This window comes from Neovison vison, chromosome 6 (assembly GCF_020171115.1).
Source record: "Neovison vison isolate M4711 chromosome 6, ASM_NN_V1, whole genome shotgun sequence".
NCBI classification, from domain to species: domain Eukaryota; kingdom Metazoa; phylum Chordata; class Mammalia; order Carnivora; family Mustelidae; genus Neogale; species Neogale vison.
The window spans coordinates 119,728,091-119,741,713 of record NC_058096.1 but is presented as its reverse complement, the minus strand read 5'-3'; the positions used below and the strand labels follow the sequence as shown (position 1 = coordinate 119,741,713).

Genomic DNA, 13,623 nt, shown 5'->3' with positions numbered 1-13,623 from the left:
ATCCTGCTGTATGGTAAAGAATTTAACCTTGCCCAAAGAGAGGTTCAGCCCTTGGCTTCCAGGAGATCATCTCCTCCTGCCTTTGTCCACCTAGAGGCCCTGGGCTACTCCAAATATCTAACAACATGATTTCTGTGGAGCTTTGGGTTACATGGTATCAGCCTGACCTCCAGAAGGACTGGAGACTGAAGTCAGCCATATGAGCATTTGACTATGTCCACATATTGGCTCTTGACACCAAGGCTCAGGGGACCTTTGCTAGTTAGCAGGACTCCATGAATACTGTATACATCATTGCCAAGAGGAGTTAACACAGTACGTGACTCCACGGGGAAAAGAAAACTGAAAGGGCCCAATTTGGAATCCTCCTTGATTCTGCCCTGTGTGTCTCTCCCATGTCTGATTGGGACCTGGACCTTTTCACTGTAATAAACCACAACCATGAGTTTAAGAGCGTCCGTAAGATCTGAGTCCTTACAGTGAATTATCAAATCTGAGGGTGGTCTGGGGGATCCCCAAACTTGCAAATGGTGTCAGAAGTGAGGCTGGTCTAGCGGACTATTCCTTACGTTGCACCTGCCCTGTGTGAACTCAGGCAATGTCATTAACTTTCAGGGCTTCCTGTTCTTCTAGCTGTAAAGGGGCTGACAATACCTCTTACAGGAGTGAGGCTTCTGGCAAAGTGCCCATCGTAGAGTAGATGCTCTGTTGATACGGAAATGGAACTGGAATCTAAATTTTACACAAATAAAATCTACAGTTCTATAAAACCCTATAGGTTTTGGCTAATTTACTCTTACTCATAAAGAGCAAGTAAAATTGAAATCAGAAACTAATCAATGTCTAAAACTTATTTTAATGGCAATTTTCAATGTTCTAAACACCAAATTTTAGACTCAGGTAGCAGACAAGGGATAAAATTTACTACCTGAGCTTCATTTTCATCTCCCTTCTTTTTCATTTTTCTTTCTTTCTTTCCTTTTTTTTTTCTTCCCCTGACAAAAAGAAGCAAAGAGGGAAAAAAGAGAAATCAAAGGCCCTCTAGATAATCTATGCAGTGAATTCTCAACCTTGGAAAATCAGGATTAACTGATACACCTTCGGCATTGCCCTGAGGAGAAAGAGCATCCTTCTCCCCAAGTTTGGAAACAGAAAGAAAGTCCCACAGCATGTCAGTTGCAGATGGGATAGTAGAATTTTCTGGATCTTTCCTCATTGCCAATAGTTCTTACTGGTGCATGGCTTCTAACCATCTGTGACTCTGAGGCTGCACATGAAAAAGAAACGCCAAGGCACTGATAAAGGCTGCATGTGAAGGCACACAGAAGAAACGCTTTTCTTGGGCACCAGTGGTTCTCAGCACCTCCCTTCTATTTCTGAGGAGCTTTTAATTTTATCATGAAGTTTACCTTCCAAACATAATGGAAATGAATATCCTAAGAGATACAGCTGATCCCATGAAGTTCCCAATTCCAAATGAAATCTGTTGGAGAAAACAAAGGACTCGAAGCAAGATGCCTTTTGGAAAACTTACTGTTTTGGTGATCTCATTTTCAACGTCATGTAGGTCTGCTTTCTTCTCCATAGTGGTATTGAGAAATGTTTTCTTTAATTTGAACTCTGCCACGAAGGTTCTAACTGGAAATGAAAACACAACCCGTCAGAGCGTGCAACCATGCGTGGCTATGTGTTTGTGAGTCTCTGGTGTGCCCCTCTTTATTGCACCTTGTAAGACAGTCTGGGTGCATGTCTTTCTCCTTGAGGGTAGAGAACACCTCTCCCTCTTCTAGCTCCCTTCGAGGAAGATGGGTGTCCACTGAGCTGGGCAGGAGGCTCGGACCTAGTAAACCTTTGAGTTAGAAATGCCAAGGAGCCTTCTGCACATTGTGTGAGCTGCTGTGAGGAGCCATCCTGAGACCTCTCTGATAGATCTCTGATCGGCCTACATAACCGATGCTAAGTAAAGCATGTGACAAAGAAGAAAGACTGGCTGGCTTAAATGATACAACCCCAGGAGGAGGGGAGATGAAGGGTCAGGCCTGAGAAAGCTCTTCACAGAGCACCACCCTTGTCCTCTAGGCCCATGCTGTGAAGCCCTCAGCTTCAAGGCGTGCTTTGGTTTCCTCTTCTGGTCAGCATCACCCCATCAGCCCCCACCCTCTCACTCACAGGAAATGCCCACTTTATCACTGATGAAAGACACTTCCAGAAATCAGCTCACTGATTCAGGACAACTGAGGGGCTATGGAGGAAGGTGCCAAACATCTGTGGTGCGCCAGCACTCAGGAGGCTGCCGGGCCCCACTGTCACAAGCCAGGCAATGCACATGCCCCAAATTCAAGATATTGTTGAGTTCAGGCCCGAAAGAAAGCAACCTTGCTTTCAAGGTCCATTTCACGCATAAAGTAAACTTGTATTTAACATCAATTTGTGCTGATGGGGCCTGAGGGGGAATGGAACTTAAAAATGGGCAGACGACCAACAATTAGTATAGCCTGCTTTATATCTGCCTCTTATCTTCCTTTATATTAAATTCTTATCTTTCCCTCTGGACAGAGTGGGGAAAAAAGACCCAAAGCACAGGAACCCATAAGGCTGCTCCTTCACAGAAAGCTTGCCTGCGGAATTAAGAAAAAGGCCCACAAATGAGCCAGGGAACACATTTAACATCTTATACTTACTGTCTAAAGCCCTTAATCCTTATTTAACATCTTTTTGCTTGTTCTACAGTTCAGTGAAGCCAGCTGCTCAGGACTCTTGCTGAGCAGCAGGGAGCTCTTTGAAAACATTCTTGGCCAAATGAAAGCATTTCAGCGTGCTCTAATTTGCATGTTCCTCTGATGTTTATGAACAATGAAGCTAAATGACTTGAAAAGGGAAAGATGATTGTTAACACAAAAGCACCACTCTCTTGGCTCTCCTCCTCCTGATCTGAAGTGCCTGGGGGACCCTGGGCACACAGGCTTCCAGAACCACCACCTCACTCCTTCATCTACACTTCTCCCTGGTCCAGGTTGATACCCAGATTCCCGGGATGGAAATACACATCTTGTAAATGTTAAGTACACAGACCTCTTCTGAACCAGGACAGTGAACGTGGCCTCTGCTTTCAGTGCAGCTATGAAAACAGCATCACACCACCCTCCAGCCGCCAGCCCCTGCCCAGCACAGGGACATCTTCATGCCTACTTTACCTCACCTGGCTTAAAGGGAATTTTCTACTTCATGCTCAACTGTGGATTTACATCAGGGATAGAAATGATATTTTAAATTACTTGTTTTTTATTTCATTAAGCTTTAAATTCCAACTCCAGTAGAAGGAACATACTGTTGTATGAGTTTCAGGTGTACACTACAGCGAATGAATGATTCTGTACATTACTCGGAGCTCATCAGGACCAGGGTGCTTCTTCGTCCCCATCCCGTTTCCCTCATCCCTCTTACCCTCTCCCCTCTGGTAATCATCAGTTTGTTCTCTAGAAACAAGAGTCTGTTTCTTGGTTTGTCTCTCTCTTTTTTATATCAATGATTTTTTTTTTTAAAGATCCATGATGATTACTTTGTATTCAGAGTACCTGGTGTTTTCATTGCTTTCAATTCTGGTCCAAGAGGTTAGGGACTAAATGTTAAATGATACCTCCCATCCGGAGAACTCTACCATTTTCCAAGCTGGCTTACATACTTTATTTTATCTGATCTTCACAATAACCTTGAGTGGGAAGCAGAGCAGGTGGTAATCTGATTTTACAGATGAGAACATTGAGGCTGAGGGCTTCTGTGCCATCGCCAGGGGCTCTGGAGCTGGAAGCCGGGCAGTGGGGCTAATGGCAGGGGTGATTGTCACACTGGTTCAAAACAAGATCACCCCAGCTTCTCCATTCTTAAACCAAAGCCTCCAGGCCTATTTCTACCAGGTATAGCAAAATGGAATAGGTTACCCAAAAGCAAGTTAGCTAATAGAGAAAGAGGAGTTCTTGATTTTAACAGATGTCTAGAGGCCTAGATTATTTTTTCCTTAATAATGCTTTGACTTGATCCTTGTATTTTACACCATTTCCAAAATTCTACCATTAATTTAGTAGGGTACCAAGTGTTTGAAATAAATTTTGAGGCCCAGGACGAAGCTGTTTTCCCCCAGGGTGCCATGTCAGCGAAATGAACTTTCCAGTTCTATAAATGTTCCCCGGGACCAGAACATCATGGATGCAGTCAGCCAAGCCCCCAACACCAAGTCACTTCTGGGCCCGGTACTTACTCCCTTGTCCTTGATCCTTCTAAGTAAGGTCAGATAGGCAACCCTAGCCAATCAGGCCCTGTTTCAGAACTGACCGGGCTTCTAGCCCTCTACAGACTCATCCTTACCCAAAGCCCTCTGGGGGAGAGAGCTCCACTGCCTGTGAGACCCCAGACTCCCCCAGGCCATGGTGGTTCTCCCTTAAATAAAGGACATCAAACTCATTACCTAACCATTTGGGTTTTGTCATCTGACACAACCTTCCTAAAATATCTGATGATTCCCCTCAGCCCGTGGGCAACAGGCATTCATGCAAAGGTCACAGACATTTGTTCTCTCAAAAAGATATTTACTGAGCACTTTTTGCACGTTAAGTATCACACTGTTCAACCGAAGATGATTCAAAGATGAGTCACTTTACCTGCCAGTTTCCCTATCCCGCTTAGATAACTCTACGTTCTGCACTTCTCATTTCTTCAACAAGTTACGTGTTGAACTCAGCACTCTAAAGCAGGGTTAGACCCTATGTGCAAGGAAGCTCTTCTGATGAACACATTATTATGTGATGAGAGCTGTGGGCTGGAATGCAGCCTCTCAGCGAACAGGTGCATAAACTTGGCCACTTAGCACCTTGTCAGTACCTTAGTTTTCATTTGTGTTTGCGTTTTAACCTATAAACTGGAGAGTACATCCAAAATCAACCAGTTTCAAGACTATCAAATTAGGAAATGAAATAGGACAGATCGTAATGGTCCAATTACAGCAGCTTTATAAAAATGTATCTGCCTATGGACAGGCCTATGAAGATCACTTTTACAAATGAATGTGTGAATGCAGTAAGATAATCAGGGTTTTATTCTCTCTTTTTTCTCCCTTAAAAAAATATTTTTTATTACTACATACTTAGAAGATCCCTTTGAAATATATTTTTTCCTAACTACAGTGTGGAATGGTTAGGCAAATAGTATTGTGAGCCAATAATGGCATGTCCGTGCAGTCCTTGGGATATTTTTGGTAATATGGAAAAATGTTTAAGATATAAAGTTTGTACAAATACCACATGATTTCAACTATATAAAAATACAGGGCACACTAAAAAAGATTGCAAATAAGGTGCTATGTCTCTGAGTGATTAAAAAATAGGTAGCAATTTCACTTCTTTCTATATTCCTTAAGTTTATGCCTTGGACAAATACCCATATTGTTTAGGGAGGAAAACAGTCAAGGTTATTTTAAAAAATACATTGTGGTGCAGAATACATTCCAAGGTAGATTCATTCTCTTACCCAGATTGCATATTCCCTTTTCCAGCTGGTAGCCAACTGGGCATTTGCAGGTGAAGGATCCCTGAGTATTGTTGCATGTGGCCAAGGGTGGGCAGGGGTTCAAGAGACACTCATTCACATCTGCAGAGGAGAGCAAACAGGGCCATACTGAATCCGCGGCAGACAGCAAAATCATTATCCGGTCCAGTGAGCACGTCCTAAGAGCCAAACGGTACTAGGTGCACTGGGGCCCAGAGATGAGAAGGATGCTACCCTTGTCCTCCAGGGGCTGCCCGTCTGTTGAGGGTGGAGGCAGCTGTGTGGACAGCTGACATAAATACAAACCAGGATTTGAAAGTACAGAGAGAGAGGAAGATTTCGACGGGAGGGAGAATTAAGGACTGTTGCAAATAACATCTGAACTAAGACTAGAAAGACTTTAACAAGCAGATGGGTGGGTGGGAAGGCTGAGGCACCAGCGAAGTGAAGGCTGGAGGTGGAGAAGCCAAGGGGTCTTTAGGGAGCTGTGGATGGTCCAGTGTGGCCCCGGTGTAGGGGGCCCACAGAACGGAGCCAGATCATGGAGGCTTGTCAACGTTACTGTCTGACCTTACTTTGCAGACAATACATAAGCATGCTGACTCTCCAATCGGCAGGATCTTAATTAAGAAAAAAAATCCTACTCTCCTCCACTTTGAAGGGAAATAGTGTCACTGCTAATCTCAATGAGGTAGTGTGGTACAGACCGCTGGGGGTGAGTTTTTCTCTTACCCACACTGCAGTCATCCCCTTGCCAGGAGGGTGAGCACTCGCATTGATACCCACGGCCGGAGGGGTCTGCGACGCATTTCCCGTCGTGAAGACAAGGGTTCGCGGCACAGCTGTTAACTAAAAACACATCCCGGAATAAAGCAGTTAATCACAGAGGAAATGTAAAAGCAGCTCTAGGTAAATATTTAATTCTTCCAGCTAATATTTGATTTTTGCTTATTTCTGTTGACTTACCCCAAAAGGTCACACCACTAAAATAGAACAGGTTCCCAAGAGGTGCGGAAAAGGTGCAGTGGGGACAGGACCCCGGTGCCAGTTCGTGAGTGGACACGTGTGTTAGACATGTGTCTAGACCCCTGGATGCAAAAACTGGTTCAAATCGAGATGCTGCTGACATGCTTCCAGGTCGCTGGGTTGAGGACTGATGGTTATATTGTCTTTGACACTTAGACAAGTCTACCTGAATCCATACCAATTTAAAACACACATCAGGGGGGAGAAGTCCCTGACTAACCATCCTCCCTGCTCCAGGCTTCTCCCCTTTCCAAAAAAAAAAAAAAAAAAACAACCAAAAACCCAAAATCAAAAATCAAAATATAACCGGGCCTCCACATATGTTGCCATCATATGGAAAAACATCGAAGTGGGACACCCCGGTGCCCTTTTCCCATAATGTAACGATGAGCCCTCTCTGACTCATTTAGGCCTTAAAGGCACCCAGGCTTCATTGTTCCCTTGGACTCCCAGCTTCCAGGGCAGAGACCAGGACTCTGGATTCTGGTGTCAAGAACCAGCACTGTCATGCTCCAGGTACGTAATGACAGTCTACTAAAGACTTATGTCACATGCTCAGGAGTGTCGAAACCCATAGCATAACTGCATCTCTTCCAAGCAGAAGAATCGCTGGTAGAAGGAGAAAAAGGAGGCCGAAGTCAAGAGTTGTAACACCAAAAACAAAAACCCCAAACAAACAAGCTAACCCTAAAGACGGTGTTCCTATTCCAGAAGAATCCTTTATGTATTCCTAAAATCACCGACAGGAGCACGGCCCCTCCAAAACCAAACTCTGTCCCATTGACACTGTCAGAAAAACCCTCCTGACAGCCAGCCATGATGCTGTTAATTCTGCCCTACAGTTATCATTGTAATGACCATAATCGGCTCTAAAGGAGATTTGCGAATTATGTTCCATCTGGTCCTGGAATATGTTTGGCAGGAAATGATGCTCCTCCTGGAGTCCCGAAGCAGGGCTCCCAGCCTCCCCGGAGAAGTCTACGTTTCGTGTCCCAGAGATACTCGGGTTGCTGGCACAAAGAAGGCATCAATGCGCCGGGCACTGGGGGGCTGGCAGCATGGGTGGTGATGGCCCTCCTGCCCTTTGGCTGGCCGTGGCCGACTGGCCGGAACTAGGACACTGACTGAGCTCCCTGCTCTAGTCACTACAAAGCGTTCTCTTCTTTCCTCCTTCCTTAAGGCTGTCAGTCTCCCTGTCAGCCCTGCACCAACAGCAGTGTTCCTTCCTCGGGTCTGGACAAGCCAAAGGTACAATTCTGACCATGACATTGAAAGATCTTTCACTCTAATTCCTTCCACTCTTCCTTAAATTATGAAGAGTCACACAAATGGCTTTATTTCTCCCGTGCTGTCCACTTTCACACAAATACAAAGATAAGCCCAAGGGCAGAGTAAATGGCTCGGATCACCCTATCACTACCGGAAAACATTTGTTCAGCATCCTTTTATGGAACATGTCCCTTTCCTACCTTTGTCAACTAGCAACACACTCCCAGGAAGACCAAGGAGCCTAGGCTTTCCTCGGATCCAGAGCAGCCTTCCCAGCAACTGAGAAGAGAAGCTCAGGGCTCTGACCCGGGAGCAGGGGGTAATCACTGCGTGTCTTAGAAAGGTCACCTGAAGCTTCTCGAGTGCAGTGTTTCCAAAGTCAGTTCCCACATCACTTCCCTGCTCCAGCCTCGGAAGACTTCAAGGCACCTTAAAAGACTCTTGCCATTTGGGGCATTACAAGCTACACTGGCACTATCTACAGATACCACACACAGCCAACGGCATCCTCCCCTCATGCTTTAGGAAGAGTTCTGGAACTCTGAGGTGAGAAGAAGAGGACTGCCATGACATTATCTGATGAGGTGACAGCCCAGACTCTGACCTACTGCAGAGAGCAGCCCTTACCCCGCGTGCCCACAAATCCCGTGCCTGTGCAGTCCACAGTGTGCTTATGTGACTGCCTTTTACCTGCGGCTGGAGATGACAACACTTCTGGTGACTGCGTGCTGCTCGGAGCAGCGGAGGTGGTAGATTTGGGAGTCAATACTTCAGCCGTGGAAATGTGTGTGACTGGGAGAGGAGATGTTCTGAGGAGATGTGAAGTCGGGCTGTACTCTTCCGTCACACCAGGCCCTGGGGTCAATCCTCTCGCTGATGTGGGTACGATGGTCAGGGGGATCGATTGGCTGGTAGCATTTCCATGCACCTGGCTCCTTTCTGTGGTGACAGCCCTTTCTGTGGAGATCTGTGGTGATGGGATTTCAGGGCTGGTTGGCAAGAGCTGTTTTTCAGCCGTAGTCTGTACTGTTGTGGGGTCAGCCATTGGAGCTGCTCTGGTTGACACAGGGCTGAAAGGATGAGAGGTCTGGAGAATGGTGGTTGTCAAAGCTGGAGATGTCTGGGGTATGCTGGTGCTCATGGCTAGAAGGGTTTGCTGAGTGGAGGACTCTGTTAAGGTCGAGGGCCTAGGGATCCCTGGTGTAGACCTCACTGTTACAGCTTCGGTGACCTCTGTGGGCAGAGACTCTGGGCTTGGTGGCTTTGATTCTGTAATGACTTTCTCAGGGTGTGGGTTACTCTGGTTCTTAGGATCTGCTGTTTGACTCTTGGGGAGCATTGCCACAGATAATGCCGTTGTCTCAGTCTGAACTGAGGTCACAGGAGTGTCTCTTGCCCTGGGCAGGACCAGGGTAGGAGGTGAAGGTGGTAGGGTTGTTTGGGAGGCAGACGGTGAGGCAGGGGTAGATGCCGTCAGGGATACGGGTAAGGGCGGTGGTGAGGAAGACATGGGCTTGGGCGCATCGGGAATGGACTGCAGTGGAAGAGTAGAGGCCCTGGTTGATGGTGAGACTGATGAGAACAACGGGTGGGACTGGGACACTGAGGGCAGGGGCAACGGGGGGCCCAAAGAAGAAGAAGAGGAGTCATGAGTCAATGCAGCATCAGTGTCCAGAAGAACCAGAGTGTTGGGCCTGTTGATGGTGGGTGTGTAGGAGGGAACACTGGCTGTGCGCACAGCCAGCGACTCAGTGGAAGGCTGGGCGTACTCCCTGTCATAGGATGACACATTCCTTCCTCCAGTCTGAGCTTGAGATGAGGAAGAAGAGTCTGAAAGTGAAGAGTTTGAGATCTTAGTAGAAGAGGTAGAACTCTCCCTTAAGTCCGGGGATGAACTGTTGTCTGTAATGGAAAGCAATGCCCGTTCTCCTTTGGTGAAAGTGGATGAGACATAGGTGTGGTCTGTGTAGTCACTGGAAGTCCCCTGTTCCATATCCGTGCCACTCACTTGATTGTAGCTAATTCCGGTGACTGCAAATGGAAAAACCAAAGTTAGGTCAACTCGACAAACAAGAAATCTCCCAAACACATGCTAAATGCTTTCCTTGGAGAGGCAGTTTTTGATGGCGAGCATTCTGGAGGAGCGGTGTGGGCAAGCAGGAATGTACAGAGCCTGTGCGGAGTATTTTTACCACCTGGGAGGAGTGCGGGAGGTGGCAATGGAAATGGTAATAAAAGAGAAGTGGGGCCAGTGGCTGAAGAAGAGGGAATGGGTCCAAATTCCTTCCACATGCTTTTTTTGATAAAAGCAAACTGGTATCTAAAAAGCTCTTAAGACCCCAATAGAACAATTGTTATGTCTAAATGGAAAAAGGAAAACCCTCCCAATTTTCCATTCTGTATAATGATAACGAGATATTTCTTTCCCAGGAGATTGACTTTGGCCACGGCTGGCCGGTCTCCTTTATTCCAGGCATCCTGGCAGACAACATCACACACGGCTGAGGCCAGTGGGGGGAAGTGGGAGAATCCCGAAAGTTCTCTTCGGACAGAGCTTCTAAGGTACTTTCCGGGTTGACAGCAAACTTGATCATTCTAGGACTGTAGGTGCGCTGACAGGGGAGCTGAAGGGATGTGGGCAGAGTTCCTGCTCCTCACCTCCCAGGGCTGGCGAGGCTGCCAGGGAACCTGAGACCAAGCGGGCGTCACCCGTCCCGGTCACGTTCCCATACTGGGTGGCGCTCTCGGTTTCTCTGGGCACTATCCCAGAGTGCCCCCCTTCCCCTGAGGTCGTGCTGGCGTTGGTGAGGGACCGCAGCGTGCGCTCTCCATTCCCGGTGAAAGTAGCTGAGGTGTGCGGGCGGTGAGCCTGGGACGTCCTCTCCTCCACCTCAGAACTGCCTCCGGGCCCTGGACCGTCTTCAGTGGCTGCAACAGGATTGAAGAGATGGCGGGTCAGTGCAGGGCTGGAGCGGCAGCACCGTGCGGGAGTCCCAGGAGTGACCTGGGTCTTCCCGGGTCTTTCTTGACACCCCCACGTGAGAAACCACAATGTGGTGCTCCCTGCAAACCCGTCTCAGGACCAAAACCTCAAGAGGCACCACAGATCAGCACACCCGTTCAGGCGACTGGGACTGCTGGGAAGGTTTACTACTTCGGCGAACAGGATGGATACTGTCTTTCTGCTCGGGGATACGTAATAGAGCTTGTGTCAGGGAAACTGGTGGCGGCAGTGGGGCTGGGGGATGCCCAGCAGAAGACTGACTGGCCCACAGGGGCTTTAGATTTTCTGATGAGGTCCAGGAGGGAGAGCCCTCCCCCCATTACTCAGAAGGATTTTTCCTCCTGGGAGTGTCGGAACTGACATGGGGCTTATCATTCTTCTAGAGCATTAGTTTTTTTCCCTTAACGCGTCAGTGAGAAATGCACGGTGGTTGGAGATTAAAGATGGGCTTATTTTCTGTTCTATGTTCTTTTTCTTTTTTTTAATTTTTAAAAATTATTTATTTATTTGAGAGAGAGGGAGAGAACACACACAACTGCACAGGTATGGGGCACCTGGGTGGCTCAGTGGGTTAAAGCCTCTGCCTTCGGCTCAGGTCATGATCCCAGGGTCCTGGGATCGAGCCCCATGTGGTGGTCTCTGCTCGGCAGGGAGTCTGCTTCTCTTCCTCTCTCTCTGCCTGCCTCTCTGCCTACCTGTGATCTCTGTATATTAAATAAGTAAATAAAATCATTAAAAAAAAACAAAAAACAAACAAACAAAAAAACCCCAAGTGCACAGGTACAAGCAGGTGGCGGGGGGAGTGGCAGCGGGGAGGGAGAGAGAGAATCTTCAGCAGACTTCCAGCTGAGCCCAGAGTCCCATGTAGGGCTCAATCCCAGGACCCTGAGATCATGACCTGAGCTGAAGGCAGAAGCTTAACCCACTGAGCCACCCAGGCGCCCCGAGAAAACAAGTTCTTTCCCCAGTTCTTATTCCTAGTCCCAGACCAGATTAGCTCTTTTTTTTTTTTTTTTTAGTTTATTTATTTAAGTAATCTCTACGCCCAACATGGGGCTCAAACTCATGACCCTGAGATCAAGAGTCATATGTTCTACCAACTGAGTCAGCCCAGTGCCCCCAGACGAGCTCTTAAAACCTCATAGAAAACATAGGTAAAGCTGCATGTTAGGGAAGCTCTCTTCATGGTAGGTTTGCATTAAATGGCAGGAATGAGTAGGGGGACAGGGATACACAGCAAGTGCTGAGACAGCCAGGAAGCAGGGAGAGACGTGACCTGACCAAGCTGAAGGGCTTAGGAGACCCATGGGAAGTCTGCCAGGAGCAGCTTGAGGGTTGAGTGTATCTGAGTACAAATTCCCTGGGCAGAAGGGACAAGGTCCAGGCTGGGGAGATTACAAGACTCTTAAATGGAGTTTAGGCAAACAACCCCATCAGGCTTACAGAGTTAAGAAAGCAGAGAGTCATGGCCTGAAACCGGGGGCTGCCTCCAAGCCCAGAAAAAGGAATAGACCAAGAATTCTGAAAGGCTGGATGGCAGAAGGAGTCTGCTTTGACTGATTCAGAGCAAATGAGATAAAGCATTAGGTGAACTGACGGTGAGCTGGTTTCAGGAATGAGGCTATTCCTTATCTGAACCCTAAGACCTGCTCACCCTGAGATCACCTTTCCCACACAAACCCACTGAGCACGCACCATGGAGTGAAGGCTACTGGTACTCAGGAGATGCACAGAGGAAAGGAAAGGGCACGGCACCTAAGCTCCCAGTTTGAGGAGGAGAAAACTCTGAGCCCCACCTTGTGAGGGTGGAAAATGAACCCTTTTGTCTAGGAGACAGAGCTTGCAGTTTGCACGCACATACGTGAAAAAGCACAAATATTCCCCAACCATACATGTAGTACTCTTTCATAATAAGCATATGCTTTTCCATCATCAGTAGCAATAAATGCTAATCTCCCCCATCAATTAGGACGTTCATATGGGGGAAATGGAGCCCCTATTATCAGTGGAAGAGAGGTACGGATTTAAGCCCCTTATCTGCTTAAATGGTAAATTGTTGCATTTTTGCTTCATTCAGCACACATTTCATCTTAACAAGGTGGCTGAGAATTGTTGGTAAAATTACCCAAAAACATTATTAAAAAGGACCATCAGGGCGCCTGGGTGGCTCAGTGAGTTAAGCCTCTGCCTTCGGCTCAGGTCATCATCCCAGGGTCCTGGGATCGAGGCCCGCATCGGGCTCTCTGCTCTGCAGGGAGCTCTGCTCTGCAGGGAGCCTGCTTCCTCCTCTCTCTCTGCCTGCCTCTCTGCCTACTTGTGATCTCTGTCTGTTAAATAAATAAAAATCTTTAAAAAAAAAAAAAAAAGGACCATCAGAGAAACAGTGTTCTCAATTTGATAAATTGGACTTCATCAAAATTAAAAACCTTTGTGCTGCAAAAAACGATATTGTCAGAAAACTAAAAAGAAACCCCACAGATCGGAAGAAAACGTCTGCAAATGGAGTATCTGATAGAGGACTAGGAATACCGGATCCAGACACTATAGAAAGAAACTCCTATGCGAGTAGACTTTCCCCAAAGTGAAAAGACCCTCAACGTCATTAGCTAGAACATGCAAATCCAAACCGCCTGGGATGCCACTTCACATCCAGGAGGATGGCCATCGTCACAACAGGTGATCCGCAGTAGGTCCTGGGGAAGGGCCCTGAGGAACTGGAACCTTCGCACGTTGCTGGTGGCAATATGAAATGGTGCGGTCACTTTGGAAAGCAGTTTGACGATTCC

The 13,623-nt window shown here is 47.3% G+C and overlaps 1 protein-coding gene across 2 annotated transcripts in view; it reads right to left on the bottom strand.

The window, feature by feature from the left end:
- Positions 1–13,623, bottom strand: part of HEG1 (heart development protein with EGF like domains 1) — an 87,998-nt gene that overhangs the window by 35,135 nt on the left and 39,240 nt on the right. For both annotated transcript variants that reach the window (XM_044252148.1, XM_044252147.1), the window contains 5 exons: positions 10,492–10,761; positions 8,524–9,864; positions 6,271–6,387; positions 5,521–5,640; positions 1,535–1,638 (listed from right to left, as the gene is read on the bottom strand). In XM_044252148.1, the coding sequence (XP_044108083.1) occupies positions 1,535–1,638; positions 5,521–5,640; positions 6,271–6,387; positions 8,524–9,864; positions 10,492–10,761 (1,952 nt within the window). The remainder of the gene's footprint in view (positions 1–1,534; positions 1,639–5,520; positions 5,641–6,270; positions 6,388–8,523; positions 9,865–10,491; positions 10,762–13,623) is intronic.